This window comes from Ornithorhynchus anatinus, chromosome 5, assembly GCF_004115215.2.
Source record: "Ornithorhynchus anatinus isolate Pmale09 chromosome 5, mOrnAna1.pri.v4, whole genome shotgun sequence".
Classification (NCBI taxonomy): Eukaryota; Metazoa; Chordata; class Mammalia; order Monotremata; family Ornithorhynchidae; genus Ornithorhynchus; species Ornithorhynchus anatinus.
Genome location: NC_041732.1, coordinates 11,091,394 through 11,106,788, shown reverse-complemented (window position 1 = coordinate 11,106,788; position 15,395 = coordinate 11,091,394). Strand labels below are relative to the sequence as shown.

The following is a 15,395-nucleotide window of genomic DNA, read 5'->3' as shown; positions in this document are numbered from 1 at the left end:
TGGTCAGAGATAGCTATTCTCAGAAATGGGCAAACTTCTAACAATGAAGTTCTATCATTGTGAACTTCTATCCACAATTCTTGCCAGGCTATTACTGCAGCTCTTCCTACCTCTCTGTAACAATGAGACCTTCTAGGATGTGGGCTGGCACTATGAGTCTTCGCTAGAACCCCTATAAGAGCATGGTCTGGAGGCATATCATGTCACATGACAAGGTACTGTGCATGGTGGTTATTATGGCTTGAAATTTTTGGCACTGAGGAAAGAGCCCAGACCTGGGAGTCACAGGACATGAATTCTAATCTTGGCTGTGTAACCTTGGGAAAGTCCCTTACCTTCTCTTTGCTGCATTCAGTTCCCTCATCTGTAAAATAGGGATTAAGACTATAGGCCCCGTGTGAGACAGGGATTGAATCCAACCCAGTGATCTTGTACTACCCCACTGCTACATACAGTGCCTGGCACATAGAGTATAATGCTTAATATACTAAAAAAAAATACAATCAATGGTATTTGAGCTATTACTGTGTGCAGAACACTGTACTTAATGCTTGGGAGAGTATAATACAACAGAGTTAGGAGACAGAGGACCTGTCCACAGTGAGCTTACACTCCCCCAGTTTACAAAATTGACTGTACTTTTAATTTGGCCTTTTTCAGCCACTGCTGGCTAAATGGACAATTTCTCTGCTTGGGAGGGTACAAGCAGACAGGGTGTCTGCCTTTCAAAATTGAACACCAAAGGCATATATGGCTTCAGTTCTGGGCAAATGGAAATCCATCATTTGTTTTCTCCCTTTCCCACACTCTTTAGTGTTTGAATGTTTAATTACTGAAACTTAATGACATACCTTAGAGGTGTTGGAGCCAGCACCGGCTCTCCTCTTCCTCACACTGGCAGGGCAGAAGGTTGGTGAGGTAGTTCTGGGCATGGGGAATTTCTGGTCTAAAACTCTTCATCTCTCATTCAGACTCTTCTTCCAGTGGCACCATTTTAAGCTATCCCAATTCTGCAATCCAATAGTAGCTGTTATAGAATAGAAAATATACATTAAAATCTAATTGGATTATAGCATACAAGTAAAAATCCAAACTGTTAATTATTTACTACTTACCAACACATTTAAATAGCAGGAAAGATCTAGAGTGATGCCTCAAATGTGATTTACAGGATTTTTCTACCTGCCTCTTGTATTTAACAAAAATGAACATGTTGCAGAAGCTTTCTGGTTTGTCATAGAACTATAAAACAATAGCATTCGACAGACAGCTTTGTGGCATTCCTTTATTGATAAATGAAAAAGTCATGTCATTTGTCTATTCCTTGAACAATCCAAAAATGCCCATTTATTCGTGTGACCAAAAACTTTAAGTACACAGGGGATATTTCTTCATTCTAACCTTTATGCAATTCCAGTAGCAAAGGTGTGACTCCATTCCTTCTACTTTGGGAAGATTGGAATGCTATCGTCCCTTCTCAGCTGCAATAGCTTAAGCCTCTGAAAAAAAATACTGATTCTCTTCAAGAAATAAGTTATGAACACACTGTATTGTTGCTAAAAACCAATATGTCATGATTTCTGTCCATAGGTTTTTCCATCCTCTGACAATAAAAAGAGGTCACCACAATTAACCTGGGGCCTCAGTTCTCAGTGATCAACCATATCTCTTCCATGGGAGGCAGAACGCATATCATCAGTTTTATGTATATTTCTAACCTTTCAAGAGTTTGCCTCTTAATTACATAGTCTGTTTCAATAAGTATTAGAGGCACGCTACCAACTGCTCTAGATATGCCTTTTAATGCTACCCATGGCTCACTCCTAATTTCAACTTTAAGAGATTTCATTCAAGACATTTATAACTTTTATACGGCATATGCTAAAAACAAAGCTTTCCTAAGGACATGATTTTATATCAGTCTACAAAAGTGAAATATTTCTGAAGGTGCTTTCGTTTTAAATGTACATGTTGTTCCAGAGCTGTTTGCTGGAAAGGCAGTCATGTGTTTTAAGTGACTTATTTAAAAGAAAAAAAAAACATTTCTAAATGTGTCTTCACTTGGCTGAGCCAAGATGAATAAGCGTCATGACCGTAGTATAGCTGTGAAGTACATCATCCTTGATCTCATTACACTCCCTCAATATAAAGTTTCCAGTGACTATTCGATCACAGCCTATTTCTCCACTGCCAAAAAAGCCAAATAGAGGGATATTAGGAAAAAACTTCCTAAATGCATCTGCTTCAATATTTTTTTTGGTTCTATAATAGCGGAAGCCCCGGCCAACGCAGGCACACATAAACCCAATGGTGTTGTGCTCGGGAATGTTGGCTGCTTTGAGGCGCTGCATTGCTGCTTCCGCTGTCTTCTCATCGTTAACGTCCTGGTTTAACAACACGGTCGCGCTCTGGACCTGGGGTCCGCTGAAAGACAGTCCCACCACGCCACAGGACTCGCCGGCTGCAGGGCTACTGGGGAAAAAAAAATAATTCAAAGCCGTCACATTAGAAAAATTTACACTTTCTCAAAACAACCGACAGGCTCATCCTTGGCCGATCCTGCTTGGAAACATTTCAAAATCCCCCGCTAGACAATCTGTAAAGTTGCCTGACATCTTAAAAGCCAACATGCTATAATACTGCTTCTCTGCACGGACAATTCCCTTTCCTATTGATGTTGAAGGGATTCAAAAATTCAGACAGAATTTCATATAAGTCACCTGAGTGAATTTGGATGCTAATGAAATCTGGGTAAAATTTTTCCAGAAAGTACCATGCTGGGTGCTTGTGACAAATATCCCCCAAATCAAGTCATTGTGGGCTTTACAAGGACTTGGGAAAGTTACCTGGTCTTTTAAAATACTGTATTCAGTGGGCCTTAACTACTCCAGTCCCCTCCTTAACCCCTTAGGTGTTGGGAGCAAACAACCCTTTTGCCTGATACCCACTAAAACCCCAAAACCTATAGGTCACTGTAAATTACAATCACATCTTAAAGATGCAAAAGTTTTTCTCCAGAAGAGTGTGTCTGTGAGTGGGGGGGGAAGGGCTAGAAGAAAGGGGGATTATCTCTGGGGTTGCCATATTTCTTTGTGTTTGACTCCTGTTATTGTGTTCTCCCACTACCGGAATCACAGAAGATATGTCTGAAACCACCTTCACCAAGCCCCTCTGCTTGGTCCATCTGACTGTCTCAGCAGAGGAGCAGCATGCAATGCCCAATTCCTTGGAAAAATGCTCCCCCTACTACAGAGTTGAATTTAATTGGGATTCCACTACTTGGAAAATGCTGTCACTCTAGAAAGGGCTCAGTCAAGATTAATGGGACTCACCCACAATTGCTACTTTCCTTGAGTGTGTCCCGTCAGCCTCCACCTCCCAGAAATATCTCTTTGGTCTTCCAAATGAGAAGAACGTAATCGGTTCACTTCATGGAGAATGCTACCTGCCAACTTCCAAATGCTTTTTTGCTCCCTAGGGCCCTAAATTTCACTGGCAGCCAAAGGCAGTCCCATAATCACTTTGTTCTACATAGCAACTGTAACGTGACTAGAAAGCAGTTTGCAGGGGGTGTTGAAGAGATTAAGCATTTTGGGGAGTGTTTTCATATTAATTTAACCATCTCAGTTTATAGGTAGAACCTATTAATCCAGAACTGGATGAAACCAAGCCTTTCCTGAATAAAACGAAACTTTCTGGAGACGTGGCCTCTTGCTTAAACTCACCTCTGCAATGGCTGAGTCACCCTCACTTTGCTCAACTGTGATTCCTGCCTAGGAGCCTTTCAAAAGGCTGTGAACTCAATTTCCTGGACTCTGGGAATAAAAAGATGGAGGTGGGAGCAGGAAAAACAGGGCAGCCACCAAGGAGATTAAGATCTGGTTGTTTTTATATTTTCTTAGTAGTTTGCAACTATAAATCTGTGAAGGTCAAAAAACCCCACCAAAAAAACCAAAAACCCATACTCAACCAAGTAGCGTCCCTCATGAGTATAGTAGTTCAATAGTATTTATTGAGCGCTTACTATGTGCAGAGCACTGTACTAAGCGCTTGGGATGAACAAGTCGGCAACAGATAGAGACAGTCCCTGCCGTCTGACGGGCTTACAGTCTAATCGGGGGAGACGGACAGACAAGAACAATGGCACTAAACAGCGTCAAGGGGAAGAACATCTCGTAAAAACAATGGCAACTAAATAGAATCAAGGCGATGTACAATTCATTAACAAAATAAATAGGGTAACGAAAATATATACAGTTGAGCGGACGGGTACAGTGCTGTGGGGATGGGAAGGGAGAGGTGGAGGAGCAGAGGGAAAAGGGGAAAATGAGGCTTTAGCTGCGGAGAGGTAAAGGGGGGATGGCAGAGGGAGTAGAGGGGGAAGAGGAGCTCAGTCTGGGAAGGCCTCTTGGAGGAGGTGATTTTTAAGTAAGGTTTTGAAGAGGGAAAGAAAATCAGTTTGGCGGAGGTGAGGAGGGAGGGCGTTCCAGGACCGCGGGAGGACGTGACCCAGTGGTCGACGGCGGGATAGGCGAGACCGAGGGACGGCGAGGAGGTGGGCGGCAGAGGAGCGGAGCGTGCGGGGTGGGCGGTAGAAAGAGAGAAGGGAGGAGAGGTAGGAAGGGGCAAGGTGATGGAGAGCCTTGAAGCCTAGAGTGAGGAGTTTTTGTTTGGAGCGGAGGTCGATAGGCAACCACTGGAGTTGTTTAAGAAGGGGAGTGACATGCCCAGATCGTTTCTGCAGGAAGATGAGCCGAGCAGCGGAGTGAAGAATAGACCGGAGCGGGGCGAGTGACCAGAGCAGAAGGGTGTTTTGGCCGATCTCAAACCCAGGTTGCACTCAAACAACATGTGAATTTTGCTTCTCTTTTCATTATTTCTCGAGCTTCTCATTCATTCATTCATTCAATAGTATTTATTGAGCGCTTACTATGTGCAGAGCACTGTACTAAGCGCTTGGGATGAACAAGTCGGCAACAGATAGAGACAGTCCCTGCCGTTTGACGGGCTTACAGTCTAATCGGGGGAGACGGACAGACAAGAACAATGGCACTAAACAGCGTCAAGGGGAAGAACATCTCGTAAAAACAATGGCAACTAAATAGAATCAAGGCGATGTACAATTCATTAACAAAATAAATAGGGTAACGATTTATTACCTTGTAGATCCTAGGACAAGGTTGGAAGGAGCCTTTTTCCGCTCCACAGTAGAATAGTAGAATGCTAGTATATTTGGGACTTTCAAGTGTTAAAAAACAGGACAAGCCCTCCCCCCAACCCCTTTTTAACAAGCAGATGGCAAGTCAGTTTCAGGAGGACCAAATAAGTAGGATCTAATGGATGTGATTGGGAGGGAGATGGAGGCTCCCTTTCCATCTCTGCCAATAGAACCATGAACTCGACAGTATTTGTTGAGTGTTTACTGAGTGCAGAACGTGGCTATAAGCACTTGGGAGAGCACCACAGAGTTAATACAAATGATCCCTTACCTCAGAGAGCTATCTAGCCGGGGAAGCAGAAACTAAAATAAATTATAGGTAGGAGTAGCAACTGAGTTTAGAAACATATAGCTCTTTGTGGGCAGGGAATGCTTCTCCCAACTGTTATATTGTACTCTCTGAAGCACTTAGGACAGGGCCCTGCACACAGAAAGCACTCATGAAATATGACTGATACAGAAGCGTTACCACAGTGCTAAGTTGATCCAGAAATGTGGGAGTGGCAAGAATCGGGGAAGTAGGCTTCCTGGAAGAGGTGTGCCTTCAGAAGGGCTTTGAAGAAGGGCATAATGGTGGTCTGCGTGATGTGAAGGATGAGGGAGTTCCAGGCAGGAGGAAGGGTGTGAGTAAGAGGGTGATGATGAGAGAGGCGAGAATGAAGCAGAGGGAGGTGCTGGCAGAGGAGGAGGAGGATAAAAAGGAGGGGGAGAACTGATTGAGTGCTTTGAAGTCAATGGACAGGAATTTGGGTTTGATGCAGAGAGAAATGGGCAATCACTGGAGGACTGTGTGGGGAGATGTGTAAAAACCAATGTTTTAGAAAAAATGATCTTCAGTACAAACTGGAGAGGGGAGAGAATGAAGGCAGGGAGGCTGATGCAGTAGTCAAGTTTGAAAATGGGACCTTTTTGGACTAGCATTGAAGAAGTTTCGATGAAGAGGAGGGGGTGGACTCTTGACTCGTGAAGAAAACTGACAGGATTTGGTGACTGAACATGGGGTTTGAAAGACAAGAGTCATGGATAATAATCAAGGCTGTGAGCTGGAAAGACAGGGTCAGTGAGTTGTCAGTAGTGATGGAAAAATTAAGGGGAGGGGAGGACTTGGTAAGGAGGATGAGAAATTCAGTTTTGGACATGCAGAGCTTGAGGTGTCAGCAGAAATCCACACAGAAATATCCTGGAGACCGGAGGAACTACAAGAGTGCACAAGTGGAGAAGGGTTGGGGCTAGAAAGGTAGTTTTGGGAGTTATCTGTCAAGTGGTAGTTGAAGCCATGAGAGTGATGAGTTCTCAAAGAGTGGGTGTAAACTGAGAACTGAAGGGGACCCAGAACAGAATCTTATAGGAAAACCGATAGTTAGGGAGTGGAAAGCAGAGGAAAAGCCAGGAAACAGACCAAGAAAGAGTAGCCAGAGAGATAGGAGAACCAGGACAGAACTGTTTCAGAGAAACAAAGGTTAGCAAGTGTTATCAGGAGAAGAGGATGGGCCACAGTGTCAAAGCTTTGCTATGTGGTCCAGGAAGATTAGGATGGAGAAGAGGCCATTAGACCTGGCAAGGAGTTCATTGGGGACCCTGGAGAGAGATATTTCAGTAGAGCAGAGGGAGCAGAAGGTGAATTGTAGAGGGTCAAGAAGGGAGGCGAAGGAGAGGAAGAAGAGGCAGTGGATGTAAACAACGCAGATGAGAGGTTTGGATGCAAATCACAAGAGGGAGACAGGCTGGATGGTGCAGTGGGGTCAAGAAAGGAGGTTTTTATTAAAGGGGTCACATGGGTGTATTTGAAAGAGGGGATAGATTCATGAGAGAGAGAGAAGGAGGGAGGTTGAAGATGGTGGTTTAGAAGGGAAAATGATTGGGTGCAAGTGTTTTTTTATAAGGTGGGGGTCAGAAGCGCAGGTGCGGAGGGTAGATTATGAAAGCACGAAGATCTGTGAGAGAAAGCTGAGAAGGATAAGAGTGTGGATAAGGAGGTAAGAGGGAATTGAGAGATGACGGGGAGGTTTGGGGGAGTTCGCACCTGATGGAACACCAAGTTCCTTTCGGAAAAAACCCACTTAACCTTTCTGCATCTGTTGGTCCCTCTGTAAATATTAATCACAGATGGTATTTACCAAGCACTTACTATGTGCCAAGTATTAAGTGCAGTTCTCTGCACACAGTAATCACTTAACAAATGTATTACTACAAGGCTGGGGTAGATACAAGATAATCAGATTGGATACCATCCCTGACCCATCGAGGTCCACTGACGAAGAAAGGGGTGAAACAAGTAGTCTGTCTGCATTTTACAGATGAGAAAGCTGAGGCACAGAGAAGTGACTTGTCCGAGGTCACCTGCAAGCAAGTGGCTAAACTGGAACTAAAACTCTGGTTTCCTAACTCCCAGTCCCATGCCCTTTCCAGCAAGCCACGTTGCCTCCCATAGGGTATAATACTGCTGTAAGAATTGCTGTAACAATCAGTTGACCCAGCAATTCAAAAAAATAAAAACCACCATGAGTAATCTAAAAGTGATTCTACCCCCTTTGCTCCACCAAAACTGCCCTCTCAAAGATCACCAATAATCTCCTCGCCAAATCCAACAGCCTCTACTCCATCCCAACCCTCATTCATTCAGTCACAGGATGTGGGTTCTAATTCCAGCTCTGCCACTTGCCTGCTGTGTGACCTTGGGCAGGCCACTTAACTTCTCTGTGCCTCAGTTGCTTCTTCCGTAAAATGGGGATTAAGACTATAAGCCCTATGGGGGACAACCTGATTACCTTGAATCTACCCCAGCACTTAGAAGAGTGCTTGGTACATAGTAAGTGCTTAATATCATAATTATTAAATGAAAGCCCTACATAAATGTTGACTCTAAACAGCCACCTCTATCCCCTCTAAAACATAATTCCTTGAAAAACATGTACGAACCTTTCAGAGGTCAGTGAAGTCAAGTTGTCCACTTGGCCGCCAGCAAGGATGATGCTTTTTTCGTTGAGAGTGGTGACGATGTGATGAAGAAATCTAGATGCTCCCAACTTCCAGGAATTATAGCCAAATATAAGGACAGCACGAAGGTCTGGATTATTTTTGAGACCTGCAGGTCAAATCAGAATCAACAATTAAACTTTGATGTTTAATTCAAAACCTCGCCCTTTGAAAACTACATCTTCTAAAATCCATCTCTGTGTATTGCAATCTTGCTGCCTGTAATGAGCAGCTGTTTATGTGGTCATTTTAATACTTCACCTGTCAAGTCGATTTCATTCATTCAATCATATTTATTGAGCGGTTACTATGTGCACAGCACTGTACTAAGCACTTGGAATGTACAATTCAGCAACAGATAGAGACAATCCCTGCCCAACACTGGGCTCACAATCTAAATGGGGGAGAATGCATTTTTACCAAGCTTTTATGAATTTTTATCAATGAGATTCTCAATCCTCCGTACAGAAGGGTCGGGGGGAAGGGGTGGGTTTCAGTGCCCAGCGCTTAGAACAGTGCTTTGCACAAAGTAAGCACTTAACAAATACCATCTTTATAATGTAAAAATAACAGTGTCTCAAGAGCGCCTTTGAGGGTCAATGCACAAAAAGAAAATAGTCTGATGCTGAGAACATTTGCTGCCTGAGTACCCACAAACTCCTCTTGAAAAAATCTGAAGAGTAACATTTCACAAAGGGAATATCTAAATTAAGCAAATCCATGAAACATTAGGCTAATATATACCAAAAAAAAAAAAGGAAGCTGGCCAGTAAAGCGTGGAATCCACTTTTTCTAGTTTCAATTTTGAAGGACATAAAAATTTCCTACTTCATTCAATGGTATTTATTGAGCACTGAACTAAGCACTTGGGAGACTACAATATAACAGAGTTGGTAGACATTCCCTGCCCGTAACAAGCTTGTAATCTAGGGGGGAGACATTAATATAAATAATTGAATTACAGCAATGTCACTATGTGCTGTTGGGCTGAGAGAGGGTAAAGAAAGGGCGCAAATTAGGCCACTCCGCTTCCCAAACACAGACTCCAACAGGGAGAGACAAGAGGCTGGGAGATCAGCTAGGAAGCTGATGCAGTCATCAAGGCAGGATAGGATAAGTGCTTGGATTAACATGGGAGCAGTTTGGATGGAGAGGAAAGGGTGGATTTTAGTGATGTTGCAGAGGTTGAACCAACAGGATTTGGTGACACTGAATATGTGGGTTAAATGAGAGAAATGAATCAAGGATAAAGCCAAGGTTACGGGTTTGTGAAACAGGTAGGATGGTGGTGCCATCTACAATGATGAGAAAGTCAGGAGGAGGACAGGGTTTGAGTAGAAAGATATGGAGTTTAAAAAAAGACTATGACAGCTCTGATGAGAGGAGAGAAGAATATTCCATCTCTGTAGCCTAAATGTTTCTAGAGAATGTGTAACGGTGAATGTGTCTACCAACTCAGCTGCATTATACTGTCCTAAGCACTTAGTACAGTGCTCTGCACACAGTAAATTGCTCATAAATACTTCATTGATTGACAAATCCCAATTTGATGAGTTACCTTGTCCACTAAGTCATACTAGCTGGAGCAGTTGAAAGAGAAACTTCTCCTACGCTACTTCTGATGAATCTTTTCTGCTTCCTTTTGCCAATCCTCTTTTTGCATAGTCTGCTGGGTCACACTACCAGTCCTCTGGGCATAGTATTCTAGTTCAGGGACACAAAAGAACAGTTGGAGCAACACTGTGATGATGGCTACCCTCTGACACCCAAGGAAAATAATAATAATAAAATTCTGGTATTTATTAAGTGCTTACTATGTCCCAGGCACTGAACTAAGCGCTGGGGCAGATACAAGCAAGCTGGATTGGACACTGTCCCTGTCCCACTTAGGGCTCACAGTTTCAATCCCCATTCTACAGATGAGGGAACTGAGGTGTAGAGAAGTAAAGTGACTGGCCCAAGGTCACACAACAGACAAGTGGCAGAGCTGGGATTAGAACCCATGACCGTCTGACTCCCAGACCCGCCCTCCACTCCTCAAGATCCACCACTGGAAACTCCTTACCATTGGATTTAGAGCCCTCATCGGCTCACTTCCCCTTATCTTATCTCACGGATCTCCTTCAATAACCCTGTCCACTCACTTCACTCTAAAGCCAAGCTACTCACAGTACCTCAATCTCATCTATCCTGCCACTGATCCCTTGTCTGCATCCCGTCTCTGGCCTGGAACTCCCTCCCGCTTCATATCTGACAGACCACCATTCATTCATTCAATCGTATTTACTGAGCACTGTACTAAGGGCTTGGGAGAATACAACGATATGCCAATAAACAGACATGTTCCCTGCCCACTATATGCTCGCAGTCTAGCGATCCTCATTAAAAATCACATCTCATCCAAGGGGCCTTCCCTGTCTAAGTCTTCACATTCCCTACTTCCACTCCCTTTGCATCAGTTTTGCACTTGGTTCTGTACCCATCGTTCACCCCACCCTCAGCCCCATGGCATTTACATATATACTATTTTAATGACCGCTTCCCCCTCTAGACTGTAACCTCTCTGTAGGCATGGACCATGTCTACTAACTCAGTTGTACTGTACTCTCCCAAGCCTTTAGTACAGAGCTCTGCATAGTGTAGGCCCTCAAATACAATTAACTGATTGACACCCAACTTTCTCCACCTAATAATCCATCATGGATCTATCGTTCACAAATCTATCTGAACCTTCTAAATCCCTCTCTTTTCTAATAATTCGTCAGGGGCTTCTTTTCATTGGTTTATCCAAACCCTCCTTGAACCTGTTTTTTCTCACTGAACCACACAGTTCACAACATGAATTCCAGCTGCTCGTGAAGTGCTTCCTTTCATTTGCCTTGAACCGAAAACAATCACTTACTGCTGTACTCTTCTGCCCTTCTAGAACAAATTTCCAGGAAAAACTCTCCAGGGGTCACTGACCCTTCATGCTTCGACTGTTAACTCTTCAGTCTTAACTGCTGAGACATCTGGTGAACAATCTTGCCACATTTGCTCTCTCCACACAGCTGAACGATAGACTTCAATCATGTTTCCTTTTCAGGCTTTGTCTTTTGAAAGTGGACTCTCCTCTTATAGATCCCTCTGGCCCCCTGATCATTTTAATAATAATAATAATGTTGGTATTTGTTAAGCGCTTACTATGTGCAGAGCACTGTTCTAAGCACTGGGGTAGATACAGGGTAATCAGGTTGTCCCACATGAGGCTCGCAGTTAATCCCCATTTTACAGATGAGGTAACTGAGGTACTGAGAAGTTAAGTGACTTGCCCACAGTCACACAGCTGACAAATGGCAGAACCGGGATTCGAACCCATGACCTCTGAATCCAAAGCCCCGGCTCTTTCCACTAAGCCACACTGCTTCAGTGTATTTTAAATGCATTGCATACAATGTATTTAACACAATGCATACAATACGCTGCTGTAATGTATTTTAAATATATTCTTGCTCTGTTGCATCCTTCCAAAGATACAGTCCGGCGACCAGAGTAGACTAGGTCAAGCTATATGATGGTTTCTTTTAGGAGCAAACCTATTCTTTTTGCTTTGAGGATACTTTCTGATGCTACCTGAATTTTTTATTGGCCTCTTTAGCCATTGCTAAATTTTGAGCTGATGATTTGGGGGGCGGCTGGCAATGTCTCTGAGATTTCTTTTCTATGTTGAAAGGATGGCTGGGAGCACACCATCGAGTAGTAGTAGTTTAAATTATTTTTCCCTAGGGCATTCAGATAGCGTTTTCCTTCGTTTGAAGAATGGTGCTTTCAAAAGTTAGACTGCAACCATGAGCCAACTCCGTTGTAATGTACTCTCCTAAGCACTTAGTACAGTGCTCGGCACATAATAGATACTCAATAAATAGCACTGATCGATTGAGTGTGAGTGCTTGGGGAGAGAACTGCTTGCCTACCTGCTCAGGCTGACGGCTTCCTGTCAATTTTTCCCTACTCACTAAGGCTCCGAGACCTTCTGAGAATTTATAATAATAATGAAAATAATAATGGCATTTGTTAGACACTCTCTGCTAAGTACTGTACCAAGAACTGGAGTAGAATCAAGATGATCACCTAGAATACACAGAGTCCCTACCTCGCCTAGGACTCACAGACTCAGTAGGAGGGAGAACAGGTGCTTAGAGAAGCAGGATGGTCTAATGGATAGGGCATAGGCCTGGGAGCCAGAGGACCTGGGTTCTAATCCCAGCTCTGCCACTTGTCTGCTGTGTGACCTTGGACAAGTCACTTCAGTTCCCTGTGCTTCGTCACCTCATCTGTAAAAATGGGGATTAACACTGTGAGCTCCATGTGGGTCATGGACCGGATCCAACTTGATTACCTTAAATCTAGTATAGTGCCTGGCACTGAGTAAGCACTTAAATACCATAACATCCCTTCCCTCCCCCCCCCAAAAGGGTATTGAATCCCTGTTGTACAGATGGAGAAACTGAAGCCTAGAGGCATTACATGACCTGCCCAAGATCACACAGGAGGCAAGCAGCAGGGCCAGAATTAGGATCTAGGTCAGAGGACCCAGGCCCGTGCTCTCGACTAGACCACGCTGCTTCTCTTAACTTATCCTTGAACAGAACAGCATTTCCCCTATTTGGAAGATCTTAATGTCTTCTGTGAATTTGGAGAGTTCCCCGCAACCTTCTTCTAGATTATTTCTGAATACCTTAAATCAAACCAGCTGCAGCCTTAGTCCCCAAGGGACCCTATTTACTCTTCTCCACCCTGGAAAAACTGCTATTTATTTCTACCTTGATCCCTTTTTTAACTGCATGTGCGATGTCTGTGGTCTATGAAGGAACAATTTGTCAGGGCCATTAAATGGACTTGGAAAAAGCCAAATGGTAAGAAGCTACTTCATCCAGTTTCTATGAGGCTTGGCCACCTGGCTCCAGTTTGACCTCTCAAAAAAGAAAAAAAAAAAAAAGAATTGGTTTGGAGAATGGGGCTGGCCTAAGGAAAAGCTGTAATTGAAAGAAATGAGATTAGTTAAAATGACCAATTACTTTTAAATTGACATTGATTGATGGCTTAATTTGTCTTGAGCAAAGTTTGTTGTGAGGGATTAGTCATTCCCCATTCTCATCATTGATCGTGAAAGGGACACAACTGTACCCAGATGGCATCAGTCATTTCCACGATGTTCGGTGCCCTGGCTCCTATCATAATATTACATAAATGCCCCAAGTGCTCCATTGTTCCCAAAAGCAACAATCGCTTTGCCAGTTTCCCCATCAAGCAACTTAATTCTTCTTCAAGGACAAACGTATGTGCCGAAAAATAACCACTGGGATTAGGTACTAATAACAGGAAACCTAACAACTTGTCAAAAGCACACACATACCCGGGTGGTGCAACTGCTTCTGCAAAAATGCAGCAGAACTTTATTCTTGAAGAACCTTGTGCTATGGGAAACTTGGGTTTCAGCAACCATTAATGGGAAACAGTGGGTTACAGAGTAGAAGGTTCGCAGCTGTCATCACGACTGACATTTTTCAACATGAATTCCCACACTCAGTATCACTGGCAGGAGGCTTGACAGTCTCGCCACTCTACTTTGCGGTACTGAATTTTGTGAAGTTACAAGACACAAACGTACAAAAAGTGCTGTGCAGCAGCACAGAACAGCTATGCTGAGGCAGACGCAGGGAAGCCCAGCAGCTTCAGGCCTGGATCGATAACTCATGCATACACAGGACCCTTTTCTTCCTAGTCTGCTCAGGGACCGAGATATGCCAGAACAGATTCGTGTTGGAAGAATTAAGGTAGCTTATTCTCACATCAGGGTATTTCCAAATTGTAAAGAAAACCCATGTTCTAGCCCAACGATACACCAAATTCTTCAACTGTAAAAATGGGATTTAATCCTACTCCCTCCTTCTTAGACTGTACACCCCCATCTGGGATAACAATTCTGGTCAATCTGATTTGCTTGTATCTACTTCAGCACCCAGTAAGCACTTAGCAAGTACCATTTAAAAAAGATTGTACCAGAGGAGTAGAACAGAAACAACTGAAAGTGGCTCCTCACTACTAAGGTTAAATGAACTTCCCTCAGTGCTGGGTACGACTTTCCTATTTTACATTCAACTTCTTGTCAAACTCCACCAGATTTGTCCATGGTCTAACCCACTGCTTTTGAGACAATAAAATGGCACTTCTGATTGGTCTAGTCCCTTCTCTGGCTCTCTATCACTTTTCTGCTGTGCTTTATAGTTGAGAAGAAAGATGGAATGTCAATCTTGCAAGAGGGAAGGACAGGAAAAAAAAAATCCACTTCACATTTTTACTTCTACCACAGTAATACAAAAATTTTAAAAGCTCTGGAAAAGTTTTTAAACAAATCATACTGGCCTACACTGTTTTGTTAATTCTGCCCCAAGAGTGTGCTCTACTTTCTTCTGTCGCTACTGATTTATACTGTTCTACCCCTCTGGTACAATCTTTTTGAAATGGTACTTGCTAAGTGCTTACTGGGTGCTGGAGTAGATACTGATTTATACTGTGGTTCACAATTCTGGGAAAGCAGAGGAGTCAAGTAGGTGAAACACTGACCAGACACACAACCTTAGGCTAGCTTCTGCCTTGGCTGACCTGATACAAAGTCATTCTCCTTCTTTTGGGCCTCCGTTTTCTTACCTGTTCAACCTGAGGAAATATTCCTCTTCGCAAGTGATACTGCATACTTCCACACTAAGTAGTTTGAGCATCTCAGAATAAATGCATAGTGGAAACTCAAAGTACTTCAGAAAAACAAATTTAGGTTGCTTTACTGTATTTAACATTGAAAAGGATAAAACAGCAGGAGGTGCTCTGAAATCTGCATAATTGGTGACTGAAACATTCAGAACAGTCCCTCGATGCTTTGGGCAAGTACTATTAATTGTCTAACAGGCAACCTGGGCTATCAACTTGTGTTATGCATTAAACTTAATTGGTCTTTGGGTTTGGCCCCAAAACGCACATGGGTCTTGTTATCTAATGAGATAGTTGTGGAGTTGTGTGTGGTGGTGCTCGGGAAGGGAATAAGGAGAAGCTAAGAATTTAGAGGGACTTGAAAAACTGAGGCTAATTCATGAAACTACTGATTCTAGAAAATCTATTCAGTATGAAGTATGACCACACTCCCTTAGTGCTCTTTTCTAAAGAC

At 43.3% G+C, this 15,395-nt stretch overlaps 1 protein-coding gene across 3 annotated transcripts in view; it reads right to left on the bottom strand.

The window, feature by feature from the left end:
- The window catches only part of FBXO22 (F-box protein 22), a 38,660-nt gene that overhangs the window by 7,122 nt on the left and 16,143 nt on the right, over positions 1 to 15,395 (bottom strand). For 2 of the 3 annotated variants that reach the window (XM_039912270.1, XM_029065863.2), the window contains exons 6-7: positions 8,138 to 8,303; positions 852 to 2,472 (exon numbers count right to left, since the gene is read on the bottom strand). In XM_039912270.1, the coding sequence (XP_039768204.1) occupies positions 2,058 to 2,472; positions 8,138 to 8,303 (581 nt within the window). In that variant the 3' untranslated portion in view covers positions 852 to 2,057. The remainder of the gene's footprint in view (positions 1 to 851; positions 2,473 to 8,137; positions 8,304 to 15,395) is intronic. The other variant, XM_029065864.2, reaches the window with a different exon arrangement.